General features: G+C 30.1%; 2 protein-coding genes across 3 annotated transcripts in view; both read left to right on the top strand.

Moving 5' to 3' along the window:
• Nucleotides 1-21,797, top strand: part of Ugalt (UDP-galactose transporter) — a 36,379-nt gene extending 14,582 nt beyond the window's left edge. The window contains exons 2-5 of one of the 2 annotated variants that reach the window (XM_067282694.1): nt 5,664-5,785; nt 8,098-8,345; nt 12,141-12,224; nt 19,375-21,797. In XM_067282694.1, coding sequence (XP_067138795.1) covers nt 5,704-5,785; nt 8,098-8,345; nt 12,141-12,224; nt 19,375-20,010 — 1,050 coding nt within the window. In that variant the 5' untranslated portion in view covers nt 5,664-5,703 and the 3' untranslated portion in view covers nt 20,011-21,797. Of the gene's footprint in view, nt 1-5,663; nt 5,786-7,165; nt 7,300-8,097; nt 8,346-12,140; nt 12,225-19,374 lie in introns of those variants that run through there. The other variant, XM_067282695.1, reaches the window with a different exon arrangement.
• LOC136985420 (uncharacterized) lies at nt 1,726-3,648 on the top strand. Its single transcript, XM_067282697.1, has one exon. The coding sequence runs from the start codon at nt 1,726-1,728 to the stop codon at nt 3,646-3,648; it is 1,923 nt and encodes a 640-aa protein (XP_067138798.1).
• Nucleotides 21,798-27,114: the final 5,317 nt, after the last annotated feature.

Below are 27,114 nucleotides of genomic sequence, written 5' to 3'. Positions count from 1 at the left end.
ACTTAATAAATAAGAAAGTTCAATATAATTACCTCTGTTATTAGATTCAATAAATTCCTATGCCCTCTAAATACCAATTCTTGCTTTGAGAAAAAACATATAATATCTGTTAATTTAGATATATCTATTAATCATAATTATCTTGTTATAATTTTCAATATTTATTTTATGTTGTCTACCAATGTTAAATTTTATTCCGCTTCGATTTCCAAATTGCTTCAATTTTACGAAAGAATCGTCATTCGTCATAAATTTTATTGTCGAAATGTCGAAATTTTTTTGTCGACGTATTTATATTTAATTTAGGCATTGGTCTTTCTCTTTTAATAATGTTTTCTTTTTCATTATATGGTCTCGAGCCAAAACTTTTTAAAAATAAATTTCTGAATCACTAGCCACGATATAAGGGCTAAAATTAAAATTATAAAAAAAGCTTACTTGATAAAACAAAATGTGTGACGAATATACATACCTAGTACAAAAAATTCTTCAATTGTATGAATATACTTTTAAAGAAACTTATAATTAAATATAACTTTGTGAAGAAATGTACATATAAATAACAAAGTATTCCACACTTTCGAGAACCTCTTGCCGGTGTTGGACACAAAACGAAAAAATCGTTGTTAACGCTTTCGAACTTGGCAGTTCTTCTTCAGACGGTCAAAAAACTTGGAACGCAGATCGAATAATGGAACGAATTATTTTTAAATCGAAATCGAATGCTTTACGATGCAGCTGGTTGATCGGACATGCGCATACGGTGCGAGTAGATGGCGATTAAAGGTTCGTGTCGATCAGGGTCTGCCATGCGGTGGACAAATTTAATTCTTCTTTATAGTTTATGCAGGTGGTGGCGCGGCTGTGTTTGTAAATGGAGATAGCCTCCAACCACCTCAGGTGTTCAGGGTGAGGCGATGTGATGATAAGCCTGGCTTGGTTGAGGGCCGCTTCGATGTCCGGATCGGTCGCGTAAGTTGAGAGAGCTGTAGAATTTCTCCCATGGAGAATATCCGCATTGTGCTCACGTATTCTGATTCCCAAGGATCTCTTGGTTGAGCCGATATAAACAAAGTTTCTGTCAAACCTGTGATCCTTAAGAGGTATGGAGTAAACGCCCGGAAGTCTGTTGGGGTCGGGGAAATCCTTCCCGTTACGGAGGATGTCCAAGATGGTGGGACATCTTCTGTATGTGATCTTAATACGGCGCTTGTGGGTAATCTTCTTATATAACGACGCCATGTACGGATTATATGTGACAGGGATTCGTGTCTCATCCTCAGGTTGATTGCCGTGTGGTTTACATCCCCGGTGTTCCATGATTGTATGTAGATATTTAACAAAATATTCTTTACTTTTTAAATCTTAAAACAATCCACTTAGTGAAATAGCTCCGTACAAGTGGCTAATGAATGGAATCAGAGACGGTCCAGGTAGGCGTGTGCGTGCCAAATCCCGAGGGTGCCGATACCAGTCAATGTCAAATGCCTCTTTTGTCGCATCACTAGTATATATCAAAGGACGCGACGGGGTTGTTGTAGATTTTAAACGTTTTTCACCATAGCTGTAAAAATCTAAATATGTTAAACTTAACAGATTGTTTGTTGTTCGTTTTCTAACTAATTTGTTTTAGGACCAAGTGTTCATGGAAATTTCCAAAATTTACAACTTTTCGGTCACTCTCATTGAACTGGAAAAATTTCTGTCTTTATTACATCTAATATTATGAAGAGATCAGACCCCACCGTACCTGCAGTGCAGATACTAAAACTTGGCCCAGCATTTGTACCACCACCTTCCCCAAATGAAACGGTTAAATCTTGTATCCCAGACCTAGAAAACCTTTTAAGAGGTCTTTCTCACAACCAAAAAGAATATTACAGATGGCTATCTGCTTTAAGAATTAATAGAGCTAAACAGTCAAAGGAGATCATGCAGCTTAAACATAAACTAAGCCAAGCCTCCAAATGGATAAAATCTAACGATATAGTCGTAACAAGGGCAGATAAAGCCAAAATAATGGTTTTAATGAAGCGGGATACGTATGAGAGAGAATTAAATGAATACCTCTCCGCAACGCAATGCACAGAGATGGAAGCAAACTGGGTAGATAAAATGCAAGCGAGAGTTAAGCGGTTCGCCAACACCAAACTCGCAAAGAAGCTGAGTATGAGAAACATCATTACGGACGCTCCGGACGTACCTAAACTTTTCGCTTTTGCTAAAACGCATAAGCAAGGCCATGAGCTAAGACCTATAGTGGACAAAGGAAGAGCTCCTACTATTAAACTGGAGAAATCAGTGCATAATATGTTATCCACACATCTGAATGGCTATCAGTTCAATATCTCAAGTCCGAAAGAGTTGATACAAAAACTTAAAGGCATAGACACACCCGGTTATGCCACAGTATGGGACTTTAGATCGTTATACCCCTCAATTAGAATAGAACCTTGTTTTTGTGCACTGAGAGATTTCCTCATGGAGAAAGTAAATGATGACAGCCTGCACCATCAAGTTTTAGAGTTAGCCCATTTGGCGTGTTATAGTTCAGTATTCCAATTCAAAGGAAAGGCTTATGCACAGGAGAGGGGTGTACCCATGGGGAGTCCGCTATCCGGGGACCTATGTGAAATGGTAATTAGAGCATTGGAAGCCAAAACACTGTCACCGTTTCTCTCAAACATAATTTTATACGGAAGATACATAGATGACATCATTATCCTCTGGAAATCGATGCCGGACCTAAAGCAGTTTAAAACGGCCATGAACGACAACCCCTATGGCCTACAACTGGAAATGGAGCAACACAGTCCTGAAATAATCCACTTCTTGGATATAGAAATAAGGATCGAAAAAAGGATACTACAAACGAGGGTCTACAGAAAACCTACAACCATACCATCGTACATCCCCTTCGATTCCTGTGACCCCTACTCCTATAAAATGGCTGCCTTTAGGGCTTTAATAGAAAGAGCCTACACGCACTCTTCCACAAACGATGCTCTACAACAGGAATTAACGTTTATTAATAGAATAGCAAGAGAGCACGGTTACACTAACATCGTAAAAAAGTTATATAACCGGCACCTCCATACAAGCAGTATAACAAACCAAGAAAGCGTAGTGAAAAAAGTTACCAGAGAAGAAAACACAGAAAGGACCCCGATGACATACAACCCGCACCTTAAAACAATATACAACACAATTGCGAAAAAAAGGGGAATTAAAATCGCTTATCGGAGAAACCCTTCCATATACAGCCTATTGAGAAACGGAAAAGACGCACCTAACCCGTATAGGCTTCCGGGAGTGTACAGTATCCCTCTACAGGACGACAGATGGCAGAAACAATTACTGTACATAGGGTCCACTAAACGCCCACTATGCACTAGAATAAAGGAGCATAAATCCGACATTACCCGCCATAAATACACAACGGCATTGTCAACGTATGCAGCAAACCCGGATATAACACCGAATTTTAACGAGGCAAAGGTGATCCGCACCACCCAACATCAAGAACATCTGAGAACTCTGGAGGAGATTGAAATTTATAAAGCCGATCGCACAACAACATGTATTAATTTCAAAGAAGAAAGGAAACTCTCCACTGCTTGGCAGTTTTTATTGGATGAAAGGTCGTAAATCAGTTGACGTCACGCGTATTTATCATAGGAGGCGCACATCGTTTTCCCAAACGGAATAAAAGGAAATTTAAATATTTGGAACGGCACGCGGTTGCCCAACGTACTCGATCGTTTAAATTACGGAACACGTTCCATTTATTTATGCTGTTCGATTATCAAATCCAGAATTGGCCTGAGGAAGAGCCCAGGAGGGGCAGTGAAAACGTTCGCCATTTAGAAAAATAGTTCGCACCGGTTATCGGTTTTAGAAGGTATTTAATTTTTTTTGTTTTAAACATTACTTTCAGTAACAATAAAAATAAGGATAGAAACATCCTTATTATTATTATTATTAGTTGTTGTTGTTGTTGTGAAATAATTTTTATTTTATAACTAAACTGAATATTGTAATGATAATATTCAATGTAATTTTAATAGATAATGGATGAGTTAAAAAATTTTTTTTTTTTTTTTTTTTGTATTTTGTACTACTGATTGATTTTCATGAGATATTGTAAAATGTTTACAATGACCCTTACTTAAAGTTATTTATTATCATTAAAATATACAAAATAATTGAAATTTTATATATTATTTACATTATATTTTTATAGTTGTTCTGATGATAGTCAGGGGTTTCACTGCATAGGGCCAAAATTGTCACTCTGCGATATTTTTATTAAAGTTGCAATAAAAATATAATACTGGCAAGTTTGGGAAGAAAAGTAGGAAGTGACATTGAGAATCAGAGACAGTTTCTTGCAATGCCACCCAGCGTTTCCACATTGGGGTTTTTTATCAACTGACAGAAATTTTGCGGAATTTTTTTGGGATGACCTTTTGGCTGCAATTTGAGAAAATTGTAGACATAGCAGCAGTACTTGACTGTTGACACTGTGACATTATAATGGAAAAGATAGACTAAAAAAGTTTATCTTTGCAAAAAATTAGTGCCTTTCTTAAATAATTTTTCAGAAAAAATTATACATCATTACAATCAAATTTTGTGGGGTTTTGGACTTCAAAAAGTTTGTTGATTAGTGTCCCATCTAAAAATAGGTCATTTGTGACATCAACGTCAATTCCATTTTTATTAATTAACATATTACATCAAAATATTACAAGTTTATAATTATATATGTAATCCTAGGATGTTGGCATGTGCTTAAAGTGTTCTTTTAATTTAAAAAAATTTTGTGTTAATTTATCAGTTTAATGTTGTACAACAAATTATACATTACACCTATTTAATTATTTGTGTGATTTAATTTGAATCTTTCAAACTATATGGTAAAAATTATTAATTGGTTCATAAATTGTTTTGTGTGCAATAATTTCTGCGAAAATTTGGGTCCTGGAAATATTCTTCACCCCTGAATTACACTAAATAAGAGTTTGAGGTTTTCATAACTATTCTTCAGATGACATTGATGGAACTGCTTTATCTTCCAGGATTAGGTTGTTGCTGTATTTTGCCTTCACAAAATGAAGTGTTGACAAAGTTTATTTTTGGATCCATTTAAACATTTTTGTTCTATTTAATTGCCTGTAGCGCTCTCCTTTTTTTACATACTGGGTTTTCAGAACATCATATGTTCAAATAACTTCTGATTAATGGAGTGTTTTTAGGCTGGATTGCTAAAGGACAATTCTGGATTATCAGGCTACCTTTCACAAACAGCTGATCACTAAACATTCCAGTTTATTGGGTGCCAAATAAAGAACTTTTACTATTATAAAAAATGGAATAATTATTCTATATACTGTGAATTATCTTCCTACATACTGTGTATAATATGATGAGCATTTTACATATTATAATACAAATCATTAATTAAATAACCTTTTTTAAGATTTTAATTATATATTTTATTTATTATACTTTGAAACATATATATATATATATATATGTTTCAAATATATATATATATATTTAATAAAGTATTAATTAAGTAGAAAATTAATTAAAATTGCATCTTTAAGTCTTTAAGATTAATTAGAAATGACTAAACAAATTGTTTTCTTAAATTTCAGGCATCAGATTTTATGCATACAGTATTATTTGTGATTAAAAATGACAAATTCATATAAAGAAACAACTGTGTTGATGATGGATTCAAAAACTGATGCAACACTTGTTGAACATTTGAAAACAGGTAATAAAAGTACTATATTTTATGACATCTTATTTCTTAAATGCATATTAATTATTTTAAATTAACTATAAATAGACTCCAAACAAATGCTGAATTCTATCGGGCTAGATACGGCTAAAAACTAAATAAATTATGAAATTTTTATTGCATAATTCTAGTTTATAGTTTATTGGGTCTAGCGACGTTATTTATAAATATAAATATTGGTCAAGGTTGAAAACATTTGTCAAAAGTTTTTTATTAAAAAATTTTTGTTGTTGGACTTAAAGGTTGTTTAAAGTGTGTTTGAAATTAAATATCAAAATATATTTAAAAATCAATATTTATTATTTTTTTCATGTTTAGATAAAAATTATCAATGTTTTAATCCAAAATTTTAAAAATAAAATTTCCTATTAAATTGATTATATTACTGTTTATAATTTACAAATTTTGATTTTATAGGTGATTATATTACTTTCTAACAAATGGAATTTACAAGACTTGTAAATTCAAAAATACATTTAGTGTATTTTTGAATTTTGTTTTGAGATATGCTAATTTTAATAACATTAGCAGCTGGTAACAGTATCCATGATTACAATAAACATTCTGTTTTATTGTACAGTATATTGAATATGTCCTCATAAATAAATGATACAAATTTGAATAAAATGATATAATTTTTTAATAAAAAGTAGAATATCAATGCTTAGGATAAATGCTAGAAAATTAGAATTCATATTTTAAAACTGATTGCTCTTAATATATAGAAATATATTAAGAGCAATCGTTAATAACGTCGCTAGACCCAATAAACTATAAACTAGAATTATGCATTAAATATATTTCTATATATGAATTTAGTATATATGAATTATGCATTAAATATACATTATCCATTAAATATTCAATTATGATATAGCCATCCTTGGTTACTTACCTAACAAGTGAGAAGGCTTTCAGTGTTCTCGTCCTATATTCTCCCACTTATGGCATTCAGCTGGCCATTGTACAATTCCAGCATGATATATATATATATATATATATATATATATCATGTTGGAATTGTACAATGACTAGCTGAATATATATATATATATATTATATACATTCTGAAACCCAATACAGGTAAGGTATACCTCGAGTTACATCGTTTCAAGTTATGTCATTCTCGATTATACATAGTTTGTCAAAAAAGTATATGGAAAAATAAAAATCAAGTTTAAGTCATTTTATTCAATTTTACATCTGTCCGCCACAAATATTGAAGTCGTAATATCATTAGAAAAGCATTAAAAGCACATAAAATCATATTAAAATATGTACATTTTCAGTAAATGTTAATATAATCATCATAAATCCTAGAGAACGAAACATGAAAACATCTGTGTTTCTGTGTTGTCGTCTTATTTAGCAGTCTTTAAGTACTCATTATTGGCACTTTCCACCGTAGTTTTGACTTACGTCGTAACTACACAAATAAATTCGACTTATGTCGCCTCTCCTGGAACCAATTACCAACGTAAGGCGAGGTATACCTGTATACATATATTAGTAATATGTCAAATGACTTCTAGATTAAATTGGGCTACTTCTCTACTATTATTTTTAATTAATTTCTAAATAATTTGTCATTAAAGGTAGGCATTAGGTGCTATCTCTTACTAAATTTAATAATTTATAAACAAAATATAATAATAGCATAATCATAGTTAAATATGTGTGGAAAGGAAGATCAGTCTGGAGGCATTGGTATTGTAACTGGTTATTGGCATGGCAAGTGGGAATTGTTTGAGTTCCATTCTGGGCTGATTCTTTTCTTCTAGAATATTCTAAATCATCCAGAAAAATTCAAAAGTCTTTAAGGAATACTTTTTATTTAGTAATGGTTCATAATATAGAAATTATGCCATCTTCATATTTTTCCATCTTTGTTACTTTATACTGTAATGTAATCTTCATATCTTTACAAACAGTTTTCACTTGTTTTGGTGCATGTTTGTTATAGGTGTTATGCCTTCATCCACTTACTATATTTTTCATCTTGCTGGATATTATTTATTGAATTTCAAATTGTTATTTGTTTTCTATTCAATTGTATATATACCAATCACTTGTATAATAGTACCTTGACGAGAAGTAACAGAGGAAGAAAAATACTGGAAGTGTTGAAAAAATGTTTCTCTTTTATATATGTAAAATATATATATATAATCATTTGTTTATTTATATATAATATATGGAATAAATTTTAAAGTATAAATTGTTCTTTAAAAAGCTTATATTAATTATATAAAGATATTTACAGATTATATTACTTACTTTTTTAGGTACTCAACAGCTTTTAAAATATACTTCACTTGTTACATTGACAGTACAAAATGCTGCTTTAAATTTAACAATGAGAATGGCCAGAACTCAAAAAGATCTTTTTATGGCAAGCACTGCGGTTGTCATGGCTGAAGTTATAAAATTGATCACTTGTCTTGCTTTAGTATGGATAGATGAAGGAAGTTTTTCTAAAGCCATTGTGTCAATTTACAGGACAGTGATTAAACAACCAATGGACACAGTTAAGGTACGTAATGTTATATATGATGTCACTTAAATTTTATCTTGATTTAATAACAGGAACTGTAAACAATAAGATTACACTAATATGTAAATTTAAATTTTATAATTGTTGTTTAAATCAAACAATTTTTTTTTTTTCCTTTTCCTTTTTGTATTTAGCATGTGCAATGTATATAGTTTTTTTCCTATTGTGTAAGAATTTCTTGCAAAACAATAAAATTGACTGGATCCAAATTATAATACCAGGAAATGTTAAACCTCGCACAACGAGTGTTTCGCATAATGAACAAATCAAATTTCTTTGAAAATGACTCTCTTAATGAGCAAAGTTTCACATAACGAGTGACGAGGAAAGGGGATTGTGTACATGCTCCATCATGCTATTATCTGTAATTTTTTTTTTTCTGCAAATCGAATTTGCATTCCAGGTTGGTTCATTCCATGCTAGAAGAAACGATGATGATGATTCACGCTCCTTAACAATGTATATTGTATAATTTTCTTTGAATAAATGTTATACATAAAATACTGTTTTTACTCACGTCTAAGACAATTTTGCATATAGGACAAGGCATGACTTTAAAGATCAGAATAAAGAAAATTAGATTTATTAATACAATTCTAATTTTGTTTCGTTTAATCACAAATAAATTATCATCAAATACAAGTATTAAAGCAAACAACCATGTTTTCTTGACGCTATCACCTTTTGTCTACTCGGACTTGCCCTCTGGTTTTGTTACAGTTCTCCTCTTTTTCACTCTTACTCCACAAAGCATTGTCCTCTGATCTGTTGAGTGAATTTAAAATGCAGTATTTCCTGAATGACTGCTATCAGCTTTTGAAGATTGCTTTTCCATGCACCTGATACCCATGTAGCAAAACCAAAAGATTATAATGCACATGACAGGAAAAAGTTTATTTTTAATGATTCAGAATGTACAAATATTCATTAAAAATACCAATTTAACATATATGAAATAACTATATTTATAATCATTGCTAAGTGACCAGCTATTTTCAGATCATCTCTTTAAAAATGGCATTCACTTTGACCTTGATAGCACTCTGCTATAATGGCAGTATGAACTACACATGATTCATGAAAATTATTGCAAAAACACAAAGGATTCTTTGCTCGCGCAAATAGGACGACCTAGGTTTTTGAAGCAGTGAAAAATTAATAAAAACTTGTCTTATACACAAGTAAATACAGTATTTGAGTATTTTTTCAGCATGGAATGCATTATCACATTTTACATTAATTTCTATGGGAAAAAATTGTTTCACTTAACGAGTAATGGAACATGTAATGGTTCTGGAACAAATTATGCTCATTAAGTGAGGTTCCACTGTATTTTCACTCGATATAAACTAAATTCAGACTATATAGATTTAACAGAAAATATTGTATCATTACAGTAACAGTTTTGAGAAATCATTAAGAACAGTGTAATTATTGTTTTTTGTAGAAGAAATTTTTTTTTCTATGATTACCTTGTCTCTCACTTAAGTAGCCAAAAGTAATCAGTAAGCATGCTCCATGTAAGTTGATGCTCCATCTTTCTTGATATTTTTTTTCTCAGTTTTCTTTCTGTGTTGATAGAATATTTCTTTCCTCTTGTTCTTTGCTCAGGAATCACGAGTTTTAGAAAATAATTCAAATGAGATTATATAAGAAGTAGCATTTCTGTGAAATCTGGAAGTTAAATCCCTACATTTCTAAATTATTTCACTCCTGATATTCAACTGCTTAATCAACAAAATTCCATAACCAAAAAAAAATGTTGTTCCTTGACTGGTAACTATCGTCCCCTATCTGTCAATAAGACATTATTCCCTCGCAGCCAGTAGATCAACTTGCACGATAATTTACAGTTAGCGTCTGAGCTCGTCATTTGTTTTGAATCCCGGGAACACCTATCGCCCTAATCGCAATCTGTTGTCGATCACGTGACCGGTTTTCTCATCAAAAACCTATAAAAGACGCTTTCTTCCCCCCTAAAGGGCTCTCCAATCGTCTCTTGAGTACGACATGCATTGTGCCATCGACCGAACGCAAAAAGTTTCTAAAGTTTTAAGTGCCAGTATCCAGACTCCGACTCCATTCACCGGACTCTGTCTGTTACGGAATTTATAGAGGTATGAACAAATATTTGTAAACTCTCTCTCCAGACCCCTTTTTGTATATGAGGGTAGAAGTGTAGTTTTGTTTGTTTCGATTTTAATAAATCTTGTTTTGTTATAAAATGGTGTGTTTCTTGACTGTCAGCTTCGTTTTATCGTCGACCCCATTCTTTTTTTTCCTCCAATCGCGTGACGTGTAACACGCCATCAACGTAACAGCCATCCTTGACAAGTGAGTCGTTGGAAAGGGAGGTACGAAACCCTCTTACCTCTCCAGGATCTCGCATTTCAAACTCATATTGTAGCTGAGATTCCTGAATGCATCTAGCATTTTGTTGACAATATTTCTATAATTTGGATTTTTCTTGTTATCAAGAATCTTTGTAACAACATGTTTAAAAGCTTGCTGCCTTTTCTGTTGCATTCATTGCATTTTCAAATATAGCAGCAGCATCATCATCACCACCACAAGTTTCTTGATATCAAGTCTTAGGAATATATTCTTTAACTTGTGGAAGAGCTGGAAATGGTTGATAAACATTTTTAAGGAGTTTCCTCCTTTATTTAGAATCTTGATAAATTTTTTATTATCCCCAAACTTATATAAAGAAGCAGAATGACTTTAGGAGCAACAGTTTGGAATGCTAAAGTTGTACTGTACATTTATTCATTGTAGTGACTATGTCACAGACTAGTGTTATCTATTCAAAATAAATTATTACTAGAAGTTTTTTGAGCAAAATTTTATTAAAGGTCAAAAATAAATAAAATAGAAGTCAGAAAATTCTACATTTTTATAAAATTTTCTACTTTACATGCTTCTTCACTCACACCAGAAATTTTTTCTGCAAGTCAAAAATTAATGTATGTTATATATGCTAAGGTATAAACAGTAATCAATATTAGTATTGACAAAAGCAGAATGTGTATTATATTTAATAAAGCCATTTATTATAATTGTTATGAAATGCCTTATAGAGAATGTAAAGTTATGGGTATTATGAGATTATATGATTGGCAGTCTATTTGCTTTGTTTGTTTCAACCATATGTGCCTTACGTTTGCTGATATGACTACTATGAATGCTTTATAGGACAACCATCATAATTTCAAATATTTGTATGTTCAGGGATCATAAGTCAAGATATATCTTTGTTTATATACATATGATATATTTACAGATTTATTGATGATACTATTACTGTAACTCAGTTTATACAAATAAATCATAATAAGTATTTTTGCTTTTATTATTCAATGTCTATCAGATTATATTTAATATAAAAGGTCAAATACAGAACAAGACAATTCAACATATTTAAGTTTAAATTATAGAAATTGAATTGTTTTTTTTTTAGTGATATTATTATCAGTAAATCTGTAAATATGCCATATTGAACTTTTCTGTAAGGAAAAAGAACTTGTATGTTTGTTTAAAAAATTCTATATAGATCCATAGGTACTCAAAATTAAAACTTCTGTCTAGATCTTGATAAGATTTTCATTTCAGATTCAAAATATATTCATATTAGATGATGAACATCTAGAATAATTTTGATTTTCTTCATGAAATTATAAGTGGAAAATAAAGTGACAACTATTAATTAACATTAGAAGAATTAGATATAATAAAGAATTTGTATTTTTATTAAAATTTTTCAAATTATTTCAGGTAGCAATTCCTTCTCTTGTTTATACACTTCAAAATAACTTAATTTATGTTGGTGCCACACATCTTGATGCTGCAACATGCCAGGTAATATTAACAATATTATTTTAATTTATAATAAATAACAGTAATTATTAAATTTTTTTGTTTTCTCACTTTAAACTATAGGTAGATAATCAGATTTTGTAAATGAATATGTAATACAAAATATTTCAGATATATGTAGAAAGCAATAGTTTCTATTTTTGAATTGTTTGATTAGATGATATTTATGAAAGATGACAGAATGATTGAATACATCTGATTGTCTTTTGTTCTTTACAAAATTATTTTTTTGGACTTTCCTAAATAGTCTTTTAAGAAGTTAACTTAAAATGCACGTCAACAATACAAAAACACAATTTTGTTTTTTTTTCCCCGAATAAATTGTATAAACTCTATTTCACGCCTTAATTTGTCCAGCTGGACAAATTAAGGCGTGAAATAGAGTTTATTCGGATATAGTTCCAGTAAGCATTTCTTATTATAAATTGTATAAGTAAACTGTGTATGTTTAGTACAATCAGTGGATAATTAAATCCTATTTTGAGTCAAAATTTCATGTTTAATGTTTGAGAGGTGGATTTTAGATATCGGAGAATCATAGCTATCTTACTTTTTGTGATAACATTTATTTTACATTATCTTCCAATATCTGCTTGTACTTTATAATTGTATTAGATTTTCCAGTTTGTTTAGTATGTGTTATAGTTTCAAATATTGACAAAAATATTTACATTTATGCACAGGAATATTTACTGTTTGATTCCTAATTTTTGGAAGATAATTGAATCAACTTTAAGAAATACTGAAATTTAAACAGTTGAATTTATAATTAATGCATAAAATTTTTTTACTTGCTCTTCAGTATAAAAAAAAGAATTTTTGAAACTGTAATTAAAATTACATATTTTTTTATAAATCAAATTATTTGAATAAAGACATAGCAATGCAAGAATAGATTCTTGGATATTTTAAATATTGACTCCATAAATTAAAAGTAATTTATGGAAGAGCTGTTTTAACTGGATATGTATAATATAGAAAATTTGTCTGTCCAATGACACTTGAGATGTTAACTATTGGGAGATTATGAAATTATCTACCACTTGAGATGTGATTGTCAATTAACAGTTGGTAATAATCTTTATATTGCCATCATTTAAATATACAAAAGTTTATAGTTTGATACACTTATTGAAAATGATTAGTATGTTTGAGTAAATATTGAATCAACAATTTATACTTAATTCAGCTCTCAATAACAAGTTTTATTATATTTTCAGTGCAGTTGAACTTTACAATATGAAGTTCTGTATTATGAATTTCTCTTTACAATGAATTTTTCTGCAGTTTTTTACATTTTATATATTTATAATATTCTTATTTAATGAAATTTATTTTTTATATAGTAAACTTTTGAAAGCTTGAGGAATTAAAAAAAACTTATTTTTATATTGATAAATATTTAAAGTATTTAAAATAGTAGAGAGGTTGTAGCTATCGTTTTCAGCCCAAACTGGGAATGTTGGATGCTCAAGCACTGCCATCTGGCAATTCTAGAAGGTTGATAATGGCGTTCATTACATCTAGCATGGCGAGTAGAAGATCGATTTCAACTTCTTCATTCTTTTTGGGTTTGGGGTTAAAATGATAATGTATTTTATTAAAATAATGATTATTTAAGCATTTATGAATAACATTGTAAAGAAACAGGCAATTTTAATCCAGAAATTATTTAATTATTCAATTTTTTTGCAAGTGATGTGAAGTGCCTATAGAATTCACATATATTTGTCTTCATAATAGCTTATCATAATTCTGTAGAAGCAGGTTTGTTCTTCCACATCTACCATCATCAGTGTAATAGGTTTGTAAATTTTTTAAAAATAATTTCCTGAGTTGCTTTTAGATTTACATAAGCCACTACTTCTCTCAACAAAAGTATGAGATAGTCCTTTTGTATGGTAGGAGACACGATGCTAATTAAAAATAATTATTTAGTGTTATTAAACATCCTGTAAATACTTGAAAATAGTTTAATTTGTTTATTTACCTTTGTTGTAACATTTGTCATTGTTAAATGTTTCTGCCATTTTTCAACAATATCCCATGATGTCGTGCACTGACTTATAGGATATTGTTGTGAACGTGTACTTCTGCTTGCCATACAAGTTTAACATTTGAACTTCAGCCGCAACCTCTCTAGTGACTCATTTTTTCACAACTAACACTTGTTGGATGGCTTTTTTTTTCAGTACAATAAAATACTTGAAAACTATTTTCATAAAGAGTCAAAACATTGTATTTAAGGATAGTTAGAAATAGTTACATTCTTTATATATTACAGCAGGTATCCCTCATGCAACATGGTACTTCTACAACTAGGTTCCACTCTAACATGGTTCAAAAATTGGGGATATCTTTCATACAAAATTTCACAAATTTTAAGTGTAAACTTTGTTATTTGATTTTTTTTCATTCAATTAAGCACAAATGCCTTAAATTTGCCCATGGATTTTATAATATTAAAATTTTCAAATTATTTTGTGCTTTTCGTCAGATTTACTTTAATGAAAACTGATAGTGCAATTTTTTCTTCTTTATTCTAATTTTCCTATCAACCAGGTGTCATTGTTGCTTTCAGACTTTAGTCCTTAAGAGTGTCACTGTGTTTTCTTTTTATAGACTAAATCTTCATATTTAGTAAAGTTTATTTAAACATTTTTAGGTGAAGTGTTATTAAACTTTTTTTAACCATAGGTGTTACTTACCTAAGAATGATTACTTCATTCATAAAAATGACAAATGAAATACAGTGGTATCTTGGTACTTGAACAATTCAGTATTTGAACACTAATTCTGAGAAAAGTCACTTGGTACTTGACTGAACAAATGCAATCTGCTAGAACAAATTTTTGATTAACGACATATTTTTATTTTGTCATAAAAAATTTTTTATGATAAAAATAAAAAATATGAAAATATTGCTGCTACTTCTGATGACAATCAATAAAAAGGTGACATGATGACAATACTTTGTAAAAAGAAAATGCTCTCATTTAACTAAAATTAATATTAACATGTAATACAGTACTTTTAATTGTGATTGTTGATTAATTATTGATTGCTTTAATAAACATATTTCTCTTAGAAACAAGAGAATAGTATACCTTTGCTAACTTCTGGAATGTAACCCTATGTTTTGCATTAGTTCTTTGTTTCATACAGCATGGCTCTTTTTCAGAATGTAACTATTATAAGAGGGATATCTATATATGTGTGTGTGATTTTTACTTGTGCTATACCATTTTATTACTACATGTTAGGCTTGGTTCCATATGTAATTATTTAAATAAATTTAAAATCATTTATTGACAGTAAAATAATTTGATAAAAAGAAATACAAGATGAAGGTTACTGATTATTTTTTAACATTAATACACGAGTACTTATAATTGAAATTATGTGGTATTTTTTAGTGAGAAAAAAATGTGATCTTTTGTTGGAGTTTTTCATATAAACAGGGTCCCTATACACCTGGAAAGTCAGAGATTTTCAATAGTGTTTGGAAAAAGTCAGGAAATTTGTTTCCTTGGCTTCCTTGTTGATTTTTTGTTCACAATGTGGTTGACCAAGTGTAACCACCTACAGGTAGCAAGAAGTAGTGTGATGCAATGCAACTTACAAAACCAGGTGCAGAATATTTTCAGGATCCAAAGTTTCCCCAAAAATTATTGTACACAAAATTAAACCATAATTTATGAATCAATTAATAATCATTATTACATTGTTTGGAAAATTCAAATTAAATTATACATATAATTAAATAGGCCTACCATACAATTTTCCATGCAACATTAAAGTAATAAGTTAACCTAAAAATATTTTAGATTAAAAGAATGTTTTAATTTAAGCACATGTTTTCATCATTATAGGATAGCATATACAATTATAAACTTAAGTAAATATGTTGATTAATAGAAATAAAATTGAATTCAGTGCCATAAATGATTATTTCTGTTTTTAGCACAGGCAGTAATTAACAGACTTTTTGACATTCAAAACTGCAAAAATTTTTTATGACTATTACTACAGAATGAATATTTATAAGGCCCAAAAATTTCAGTTAAGGATGAACATCAAGTAATGAACACCAAAAAATATTGTAAAAAGGAAAGTTTTCATATTATTGAAATTATTTTTACTCCATGGCTATTTTGTCCAACTTCTAAAACACTCCTTACATTATTTAAGTTAAATTATTTTAACTAAAGTTAATAGGAAAAATTACATACATTTACAATTTAAATAATTTTATTAAAGCATTATTTTTTGAAATTACAGTAGAGAGTCGTTAATCTGAACCCCGGTAATCGGAACGATTTTCAGTCGGACTGTGTCGTGCTGAATCGAACGTTTTTGATACTAGATTTACTTCTAAAGTATAATTTTTATCTTTTTATATTCTTCAATATATTTATTTTGTTTGTCCAAAATGAAGAAAAAATTTTTAACGATACGATAGCCTCGATTATTATTATAAAAATTTTCGTTAGGCTTAAAATCGACGAAAATTCAACACGAAGCAACACACAACGGAGAAAAATTTGAACATCGGACAGGTTAATATATTTTTTCGTATATCCGAACAAATCACTAATCTGAACAACCCCAGTCCCCAATTGTTTCCGATTAACGACTCTCTACTGTACTTGAAATTTTAAAATAATGCATGCTGGGTCTGAGCCCTGGTAATTAATACTAGCTACCTTATGTGCTTAGCCCATCAATGGGTTAGTGGATAAAACACTGGTAGTTGGTCACAGGTTTTCATCCCACTAATGGGCTGGCCACATATTTATGGGAAACTCCAACACCTAAATAGAGTCAGTTTCTTGTAGAATGTCTTCCTAGGAAGCATCCCTTCTTACCAGATTTCCAGGTGTTGCATTGTGTTCTCCCATCAGTCTATCTATTCTGAGATACTTAACTGCTTTCCTTATCTGGCATCATTGAAAGCATTGTCTGAAAATACTGAAAATTTTTGTACTGTATGTAGTGCTGAATAGTAGAAATTTTCATGTCCAGGTGGTTGAGATAATTTTGATAGCAGATTTCTCAACATGTTGTCCACAGATCCCTGTGGGTCTAGGCAAATATATTGACTGCAAACTAGGCAAGTGGTACATTAAAATTTATTAAACAGGTCTACCAGAAGGTGAAGTTTGAGAAACACTAAGTTAATGTATGCCATTGGGGTAGTTTGTACTTAAAAGGTATTTGGTTCTTCTAGTTTTTCAAATATTGTATTAAGCTTTTCTTTTACAATTTAAATAAAGATACATTGCTGATAATAAGAATATTAAAACTATTACAGTGAAATGTTGACTTAATGTGTGGGGTGTATAATAGAAGTATAAAGAATGCACAAGTGCTATTCATCATTTTTTTTTTTTTTTTTTTTACTCTACCTAAAGACCAAGTTTGTAAGCAGTTCTTTAAACTTTGCAAACCATATCAAATGAGTTACTTTTTACATTTTTAGATAGAATAATAAGTCTTATATGTAATAAGATTTATTTATTAAAGATTGTATTTTAAAATCACACAAAGTTAGACTTCATAAATTGTGATCGCTTTGTATATTTTTTAACATTTTGTTTCATATTGAGACATTTTAAAAACTAATATTGATTGTTTATGGGAAGAATTATAAAATGCAACAGAGAGGAGAACATTGCAAAACACCATGGGATCAAAGTAATTCCCAAATATAACATACGGAAATAATCGTTATTTGTAAATTTTAAAACTGATGTATTAATTGTGCAGTATTATGAATTAGAAAAATCTATAATACTCTTAAAAATCTAACCTTGATTAAAATTTAAAAAAAATATTTTAACTCTCTCCAAATCTCTCACAATTACCATTTACACTCTCAGTTTGAGGGCAGATGTTAAACTGATTTTAAAAAATGATGACAAAGTGTTAAAATTGATAAATAATACCATTTAAATTAAAATTATCATTTTTAATTTTAATGATTTTGATTGCATAACAAAACAATTTCTGATTTTTTTTCCAGTTTATTAAATTTCTCTCTCAACAAATTTCTTGAATATATACTTTTTGTACATGTATTATACAGGATATGTTAACCACTCAGCAGTGAGGGACGTATATATACGTCGAGGGCGATCGTGTGGCAGTGGTGAGGGACGTATATATACGTTAAATTCTTTTGGGGGTATCACCAGAATCTAGCCAAAAACTACCGCAAAAAAAAATTCACATAAAAAATGAATTATGTAACAATAAAAAAAGACTTTTCTTTACTAGACATAACTGTTTACAAATACTTTTTCTAAAACGGAAATGAGAAAAATTGTGTGAAAAAATACTTTAAAAATTTTTCGGGTATATTCTCCACTACTAAGGGATAGAACCATACCTGACTCTCCCACTGCTGAAAGGTTAATGAGTAATAAATAATGGTTTTTTTTTTCTTTTTTCAAAGCCATGTATATATATGGTTGTGAATTAATAACAGAATAAATTATTTTAATTTAATAAAACATTTTATTTTTAATTTTAATAATTCAGCAATTATAAAAATTATGTAACTAAATTAAATTAGAATAAAATAACTAAAAAGTCAAAGAAGTAATAGCATATGTGTATAGAACGTCAAGTGCTGTTTTATTTTGTCAATGTGCTGTACTATAAGGGACATGAGAGTCAGAGTATTTGTACAAAGTTGGTCAGGGAAATTTGTGGAATTTAAAACAAAAGTTCAAGTAGAAACCCTGTATAAAATGCAAGTATTAGTACTTATATTTATTTTAATTAACATATTAATAACAAAGAATGTTTTTGTGAAAAATAAAACCTCATTACAATAACCTGCATTTGGAACGTTTTTCATTTAATGAATTTTTTAAACAATAAATACTGTTTGCTCTGCAAGCAGTTTGCTGTAGGAAGTTTGTATGTTTGGATTATTGTAACTTATTATTCAAAGAATTTAGAAACTTTTTGGATTTGTATTTATATTCACTACTAGGTGTTATAATTTAGAAACTTTTCTTACATAGTATTGGTATTTAAAATAAGAAGTTATATAAATGTTTATTTATTTATGTAATTATATATATTGATTACTTTTATATAATAAATATATTTTATATTTCAGGTTACGTATCAATTAAAAATTTTGACAACAGCTTTATTCTCTGTTGCTATGCTACATAAGAGACTCTCACCAGTACAATGGATTGCTTTGTTGTTTTTGTTCTTAGGTGTTGCTCTTGTACAGTTGGCCCAAATATCTGCACCTCAAATTAATTCTGCAGGAAGAATACAGTATCCATTTGTTGGATTTACAGCCATTTTTATAGCTTGTTGTTTATCTGGATTTGCCGGTGTTTATTTTGAGAAGATTTTGAAGGGTAGTGATATTTCTGTTTGGATGAGAAATGTCCAATTGAGCACACTTGCCATTCCTTTTGGACTTATAACACTCCTTGTTAGTGATTTTTCTAATCTCCAAGAAAAAGGATTTTTCTTTGGATACAACACTCTTATTTGGATTGTGATTTTGCTACAAGCACTTGGAGGTTTAATTGTGGCTGTAGTTGTAAAATATGCTGATAACATACTGAAAGGATTTGCAACATCTCTTGCTATTGTTCTCTCATGTATAGTATCTGTATATGCGTTTAATTTTCAACTAACCTTAAAGTTTGTTGTTGGTGCTGCACTGGTCATTGCATCTATATTTCTATATAGTCAAACAACTGTAAAATCAAATCAGGATTTTAAGAAGTAATTATTTTAAAGAAAAATTTAAACAGTAATGAATATTTTTTATAATTTTGTAATATGCATCCTATTGATTAAATTACTGTTCTATTCACTACTGTACTCTATTATGATATTTCAATTATTTAAATAATTATAAATCATTTCATACTAGAAATTCATTCTTGAAGGCATCTAAAAAGACTTTTTTTGTTATTATTGAGAATGTTCAAGATTTTGACTCTGTTGTTATAACAGTTCAGAAGTCACTTAAACTAGGAAATAATTTAATAATTCAACTACAATAAGAAACAGATTCACACCAACAGTCTATATTTTTTAATTATATTGTTCATTATTACCTAGTTTTAGTATGAGAGTATTATATTCTTTATTCTAAAACAAGTTAATAATGATTGTTTTATTGTCAGAAATGTTTTGAACTAAGTATGAACTTCTATGTTTGAATCTTGTTTCTTGTGATGATCACTTTCAGAAGATTATAAATCCATATTTTTAATTTTATGAAATTCATTATGAATTCGTTATTTTCAGTTCTATTAATTTTCTAAAGTGAAATATGTGATTTTACAAGTGTTCAAGAACTTAGATGGTTGTTTTCTTGTAATGCATTTATGTAAATGTATCATTTCAATGATAATGCAACAAGTACAATAATTTCATACAGTTCATGTAATGAAACTAAACTTGTTATGGTGATTTTTTTGTTAAATTAAATTGTCATTTACACTACATATTTAGAGAAAAATAAATTTATAGGCATTGCGACAATTTTTTGTTTAAAACTAATCAGTGATGAATTATTATTATTATTATCAGTATTATTTTACATACGATTATTATTTTTATTTGAAAATAATTATTAAAGAAATGCTAATATCAATTTTGAATTGAAAATATAAAGAAAAAGTGACAGTGTAGTTATAACAATATATAGTGTCTGAAAAAACTAATTGGTCCTTTGAGAAGAAAAATGATAAAAGTAATAAATGGTGGCAATGAAATCAATAATTTTATCCTTGTGAATTTCATTGCACTACTATTTTTGTAGGAGGGTAAATTTTTATATAGTAAACTGGCATTTGTTATACCTGTTTATATAAAGAGAGATGATAAAACAAATTCCAAAATTTTTTTACATTTAGTGATCATTAAAATGATATTTCAGTATATATAATCCATTTTATTCTGTGTAATTTATTTATATAAATCCATCATAATAGCAATTAACAAATTTTAATATGTTATCTGATATTGTCATAATGCTTTAATAATTTAGATGTTAGTGAAAATAGAGCAATACAATATGATGATGTGAAAGTGTAGGTTGTAAATAATATGCATAACATGTCAGTAGAATGCATATTGTACAATAAACTCTCTTTTATGTACACACATTTATAATTGAATTTATAAGACAAAAAATCCATTAGCAAAATAATTAATTTTGTAAAACAAATGTATTTGAAAGCTATGGGATATGAAATGAAAATGATGGCTTCTTGAATATTTTTAATTTTTATGTAAAAATTAAATAGGGGATTCCTTTATGGTTGGTGTGAAACAAAGAATCATTGTTAAATGAAATATTACTGTATGTAATCAGATTGATTAGTAAGCTTTTCCTTAATGAATTTTTTTAATACTGAATATTTATAATTTCTAAATGAAAATTGGAATGTAAAAATATCAAATGTTTTCTGTCATCTTCAAATATTGTAATTTTTGATATAAAAGTAGAGCTGTACAATTTTGTTATATATTTAAAATATTAAAATATCTTCTAGTAAAAAATTTGTATGATATTAATTTTCCAAGTTAATTATACAATATTAAAATATTTAATTAAAATTAACATACTAAATATTCAAAGTTAATACTTTAAATTTTTTTTCATAGAAATTATATACAGAATGCCATTTATTTATTGTGAAACCACCTTCGGATTTATAATTTGAATAATTGAAGATTTCAAACTAATAATAATAACTAATGAAAAAATTAGAATTGAAATTATACAGGGTAGTTATAAATTATTGAGCACATTTCAGGGAATAAAAAAAAAGAACACAGTAAAGTATTAACATGTGTATTGTTTTATTTAATAGACCATTAAATAAAATATTTTACACTTTAAATATATTCCATATGAGCTCCATATGTAGAACATAAAATGTCTTGGTGGCATTCAATTTTGCACCATGTGTTACAGAGCATTTCATCAGTTATTCCTCCACTGACTTCACCAATTCATCTTTTCTGTTCTTCAATGTGCATACACCCTGTCTTTGACAAACCTCCAAATAAGGAAATCTAGTGTAATAATGTTGGGGAATCAAGGTGGCCAGGAAATTGGTCTTCTGCAGCCAATTCACCATTTAGGAAATTCTTCCTGTAGGTAGTCTCAAACAATTAAATCCCAGTGTAGAGGTGCTCCACCTTGCCAGAAGTAGACATTCATTCTGTTGTCAATATTCAATTTGTGGTATTGCATGCATAACCGTACAACACATCAAGGTATGTAGTGCTTGTCACTGTATGCTTGGAAAAGAATGTTTCCTAATTTTCCACAATGCCGAACTACATTCAGTCAAGATCAGCACAAACTTTTACAGCTGCTCTAACATCTGAAATAAAACAGAGATCACTATGTATGTGTTCTTTTCTGAAATGCACTCAATAGTTTACAACTACCCTGTATTTATATATTACAATGAATTATAATTAAGATTTGTGTACACAAACAAATGCAAATTTTGAAATTAGGCTTTCTAAACATTCTCTGTTCTGCGTAGGCTTACCAGACATCCCATTTTGACTGGGATTGTTCTGGTTTGATGATGTAGTCCCGGTCAGTTTGTCATTTTGTCCCGGTTATTGGGTTAAATTTTAAAAGTGCCGAATATACAAGAAGTAAAAATAGTGTAGCCTTGGGTAAAATGGCAATTTGGTAACTAAATAATCTCTTCTGTTACACTCACTGTTGCCAATCTAAATATTTTGTATCTAGATGTAAATACTGTACTTTTAAAGTATGTTGTCTAGATGTTTTCCTCCACAATTTATAGCATATGGCCTAATGAATTTAGATGTTTTATTTTTTCATCCAGGTATTTTTTTACAGAATTTATAATAGCATGTAGCCTATGAGATCTGGATATTTTTATTTCATTTTTTAGATATTTTGTTTCAATTAGAGTTAACAACACTTACACTGGCCACGTCATTTTTGGGCATGTCCTGTCTTACTTGTTAGTCAAGTTCAAATTGCTAGTTGGCATATGCAATTATTTTGTATTGTACATTAAATTAATGTAATCTCCAAAATTCCAAAACACCATGTGTTTACTGATAATTGAAAGGGGATTATCCATTTTTGAAAAAGTCTATGATAGTATTGATGAAGTGAAATATGAACTGTGCTTTTTAGAATTTTCAGTAACTTGTGGTGGGTGTTTGGACATTAAAAATCACTTGAAATGTGCAAAACATAAGGCAAACCTAGTAATAATAGGAACTTCCTTAAATATATTGTCATATTTTAGAGGTACCGATTTAAGTGACAAAGAATTTTTAAAGAAAGTACACTCTTGTGATAAATATTAATAAGTTCTTAATAATAAAATATATTCAGTTGAGTTACTAAAAATTGCTTTTAACTCCTTGTTTTTTGTTAACAACTTTTTATATAGCCTTTTCAATCATAGGTACTTATCCTAGTAGGATTTATTTTCTGTTGTGAGTATTTTCTCAAAATTATCCCAGTTTGAGAAAAATATTATGGTAAGCCTAGTTCTGCAAACATTAAGATAAACCTTTATCTTGCTTATCCTGGTACACAATGGAGCATCTAGTGATGAGGAACAACATTAAATCAAGAATTTCTGAATTTGCCTAGACTTGAACCTGGATCTTCCACAAACTCTGGCATCTGTGCACCTTAACCTTCCAGCTATCTGCCCAAAAGTTTTATATTATTGATGATTTTTATTATATTTAGAGAAACTATTACAAGCTTCATAATTTATTGTCAAACTCTATTAATATTAATTAGTTATAAGCAAATGAAAATTAAATATGCAAAAATTTTTAATTATTCGATTGATCATAATGTTGAAATACTGACAGCCAGATAGCCAAGGTAGTTAAGATATCAGCTACCACTCTAGGAGACATAGGAACAAATTCAAACAAGTTGAAAAAGACTACTTGTTCCCATTTGTTTGACCCCAAAAAAACCCCAGGAATTTTTTGGGGGTTGTCGATTCTAGACATGTTGAGCCCCTGTCCCTCACCATCCATTGTCCTGTTGTGGATCTAGTCAAAACCATGATGAACTTGATTAAAGACCCTCTTATTGCTTACAGGAAATAATAATAAAATAGTAAATAAATACCAGCTGTATGTACCGGTACTTTACCATGATATTAAAACATGGGTAGTAGGTAGCTTAACATAAACTATCCTAAATGAAATCAGACTTTAGGCAAAGAATGTTAAGATGCATTTTTGAATTAGTGTCCACGATCTTGTGACATTTAAGTCTGACTTTTTTCAGACTGTTTCTGAATACAGGCACAGAGTGATTGCAAAGGTTGGTGCAACTTGGGAGACTTTCTATGGGAAACTTGCTCTACTTCGATGTTAGACATGTGAAGAAAACTCCAAGCAGTTTGTCAGGTGCTAACCTAGTACGAAAAAATTGTTTAATAGAGAAATTCATAATATAGAAGTTTGACTATGCATATGTACAGTACCTGTACAGTGCTAGTGCTATTTGTTCGACGGCCGGCATTGTAGTCAGTATAGGTCCGAACCAGAATTACATTTACTTCAACAATTAAATTTGTAAATCGAATTGTCTGAAGTGTATATAAAATTTCATATTTAATAAATGTTAATATGAAATTTAATTTTTAAAATTGGATGTTTATCAAAATATTAAAATTGCACACTTTTAGATTCATTAAAACGTTTCTACTTTTATCAATATTTATTTCCATTCCTGTCATCGTTTAGGTTTACAATAACGTGAATATTTTTAATATAGAAACGGGCGATAAAGTAATTAAAATGAGTACGATAGTTTTGCAATGAATTGGAAAATATCGGAAATTCACCAACAAAACTGCTTCTTCGCTTTTATAGCGCCGAATTAGTCAATTCCGAAGCAAAAAGGCCGTTCTGCAGTATCGCAGTCACACAGCGCCAAGTGGAAAATTCACTGACTGACTACATATACAAAAAGCAAAATAGCCGATTTCTCCGTCTTTTAAACGTCTGTAGTAAATGTGAATATCTCGTTCGAAAGATACTTGTTTTCTTTAGTAGCGTGCAAAATTTCAGGATTTTCTATAAAGGGGTTACCGAAATATAAGCAGTTGAAAAGTGCAAAGATCTCCATGAAAGCTGTAGCTTTTCTCTTCCTTATTCATTTGGCGGTGCAGATGTTCCTAGAGAAAGAACGCCACTGGGTCTTTCCTAATAATGAAAATGGGTCACAATTATTTTATATTAAACTTTTCGCGGACCCCCTGACGTTGTCCACGCGTCCCCAAAGTGGTACCAAAGATACCTGGGGGTCCGTAGGAACCACTTTGGGAACGCTGCTCTAAATTGAGAAAACGACCATCATCGAGCTCATTCATGCTCGGATAATATATATATATATATAAGAACGATTCTATACTGTACTATTATCGTAAAATAATAATAGAACAATTTTTAATTCATTGTTATTAAGATTTTTTAAAATCTTAATAACTAAAGTGCCCTAGGATTTTTAGGCTTTATCACAGGTATTAATTTACATCTGATATGGAGATAATTGATGTTTTAGTTTGGTAATTCCAATTTGACAAACGAGAAAAATCTCGCCTGGTCTACGAGAGGTCGAGATCTGGCAACACTGAAACAAGTTTCGAGAAGGACCACTCGACAGAATTCAGAGAAAATAGCCTAGGTGGCTGAAATCTCCAGATCAGTGTTCCCAACCGTGGCGACTTGTCGCCACAATAGCGACTTTTAAGTCCTGGTCACACTGCGATTTCCAGCCGCGCAGGCGACTGCAACTGCAACAAGCGCGAGTCGCGGGCGTCTTCTCGTGGTCACACCAAATAGTTTATATGACGTCGTATAAGCTATTTGGTCACACATTGTTCGTCGTTGCAACTCGGAAACACGTGACCCTACAAAAAACCAATAAAATTACAGTAGCTTGTTTTTGACTACTTCCGTGAGTTTACCGACATTTTACGTTCTACTTCATAGTATTTACGGAATTTTAGCCACTTTTCTTACTAAAATGGTAAGCAGTTCCTTTTCTGGAATGAATAAAATTAAAATAAAGGGCAATTATTTTGATATAGCTGGCGAGAATACACAAAAAGATAAAATCTTCGATAAAACGAACAATTAAAATCCCACAGGTATTCGTGAGCCCGAATAAGCTCAATCAATCTCGATTCTGTAAAAGTATAAATTCTGTATCCACCGTGAGGACGAACTATTTTCAATGTCACCGTATGACGTGGCTCAAAGGCGTTTGCTGATTGGATGCGCGTTTGCAATCGGCGCGAGTAGAACAAACTTTTTGTTTCTAGTTGCGGTTGCAGTCGCGCCGGTTTTCGAGGGGGATTACTAGTTAACATGAACAGCCGTCGCGGTTGCAGTCGTCCGCGCGGCTGGAAAACGCATAGTGTGACCAGGACTTTAGAAGAACGTTGCAACGTAACGGCGACCGCAGACAAATCAGCCAAAAGTAGCGCCTTTTGAAATTTCATTTATTTATTTTTTGAGAAATTTAAATTAACAGATTTTTCTCTATTTTATAGCGCTCTCTGGCAACGACTAATATTATTACGATATACAAAACTGTATTTTTAGATTTTCTACAATGTGCAAAGTTAGAAATCTGTAAAGGTAACATTTTGTAACAGAAATAAATCTGCCCGGGAATTTTTTTTTAAATGCTAACTTCCGAATAAAATCTTAGTCCCGAGGTTATAAAAGGGGTACAGAAATTCTGTGTCATCATTTTTTTGCGTTTTTTGTGGTAGCATTTGTGATATATGCCTCAGCGGAGGCCGCTTAGGGCCCCAAAGGACCTCCC

This window comes from Centruroides vittatus, unplaced genomic scaffold (assembly GCF_030686945.1).
Source record: "Centruroides vittatus isolate TY-2023 unplaced genomic scaffold, ASM3068694v2 contig_965, whole genome shotgun sequence".
Classification (NCBI taxonomy): Eukaryota; Metazoa; Arthropoda; class Arachnida; order Scorpiones; family Buthidae; genus Centruroides; species Centruroides vittatus.
Note: the sequence above shows the minus strand (reverse complement) of the source record. Positions and strands in the feature narration are given on the sequence as shown.

Coding starts and splice junctions, on each gene's coding strand:
- LOC136985420 (XM_067282697.1), top strand. CDS start 1,726: ATGAAGAGATCAGACCCCACCGTACCTGCAGTGCAGATACTAAAACTT.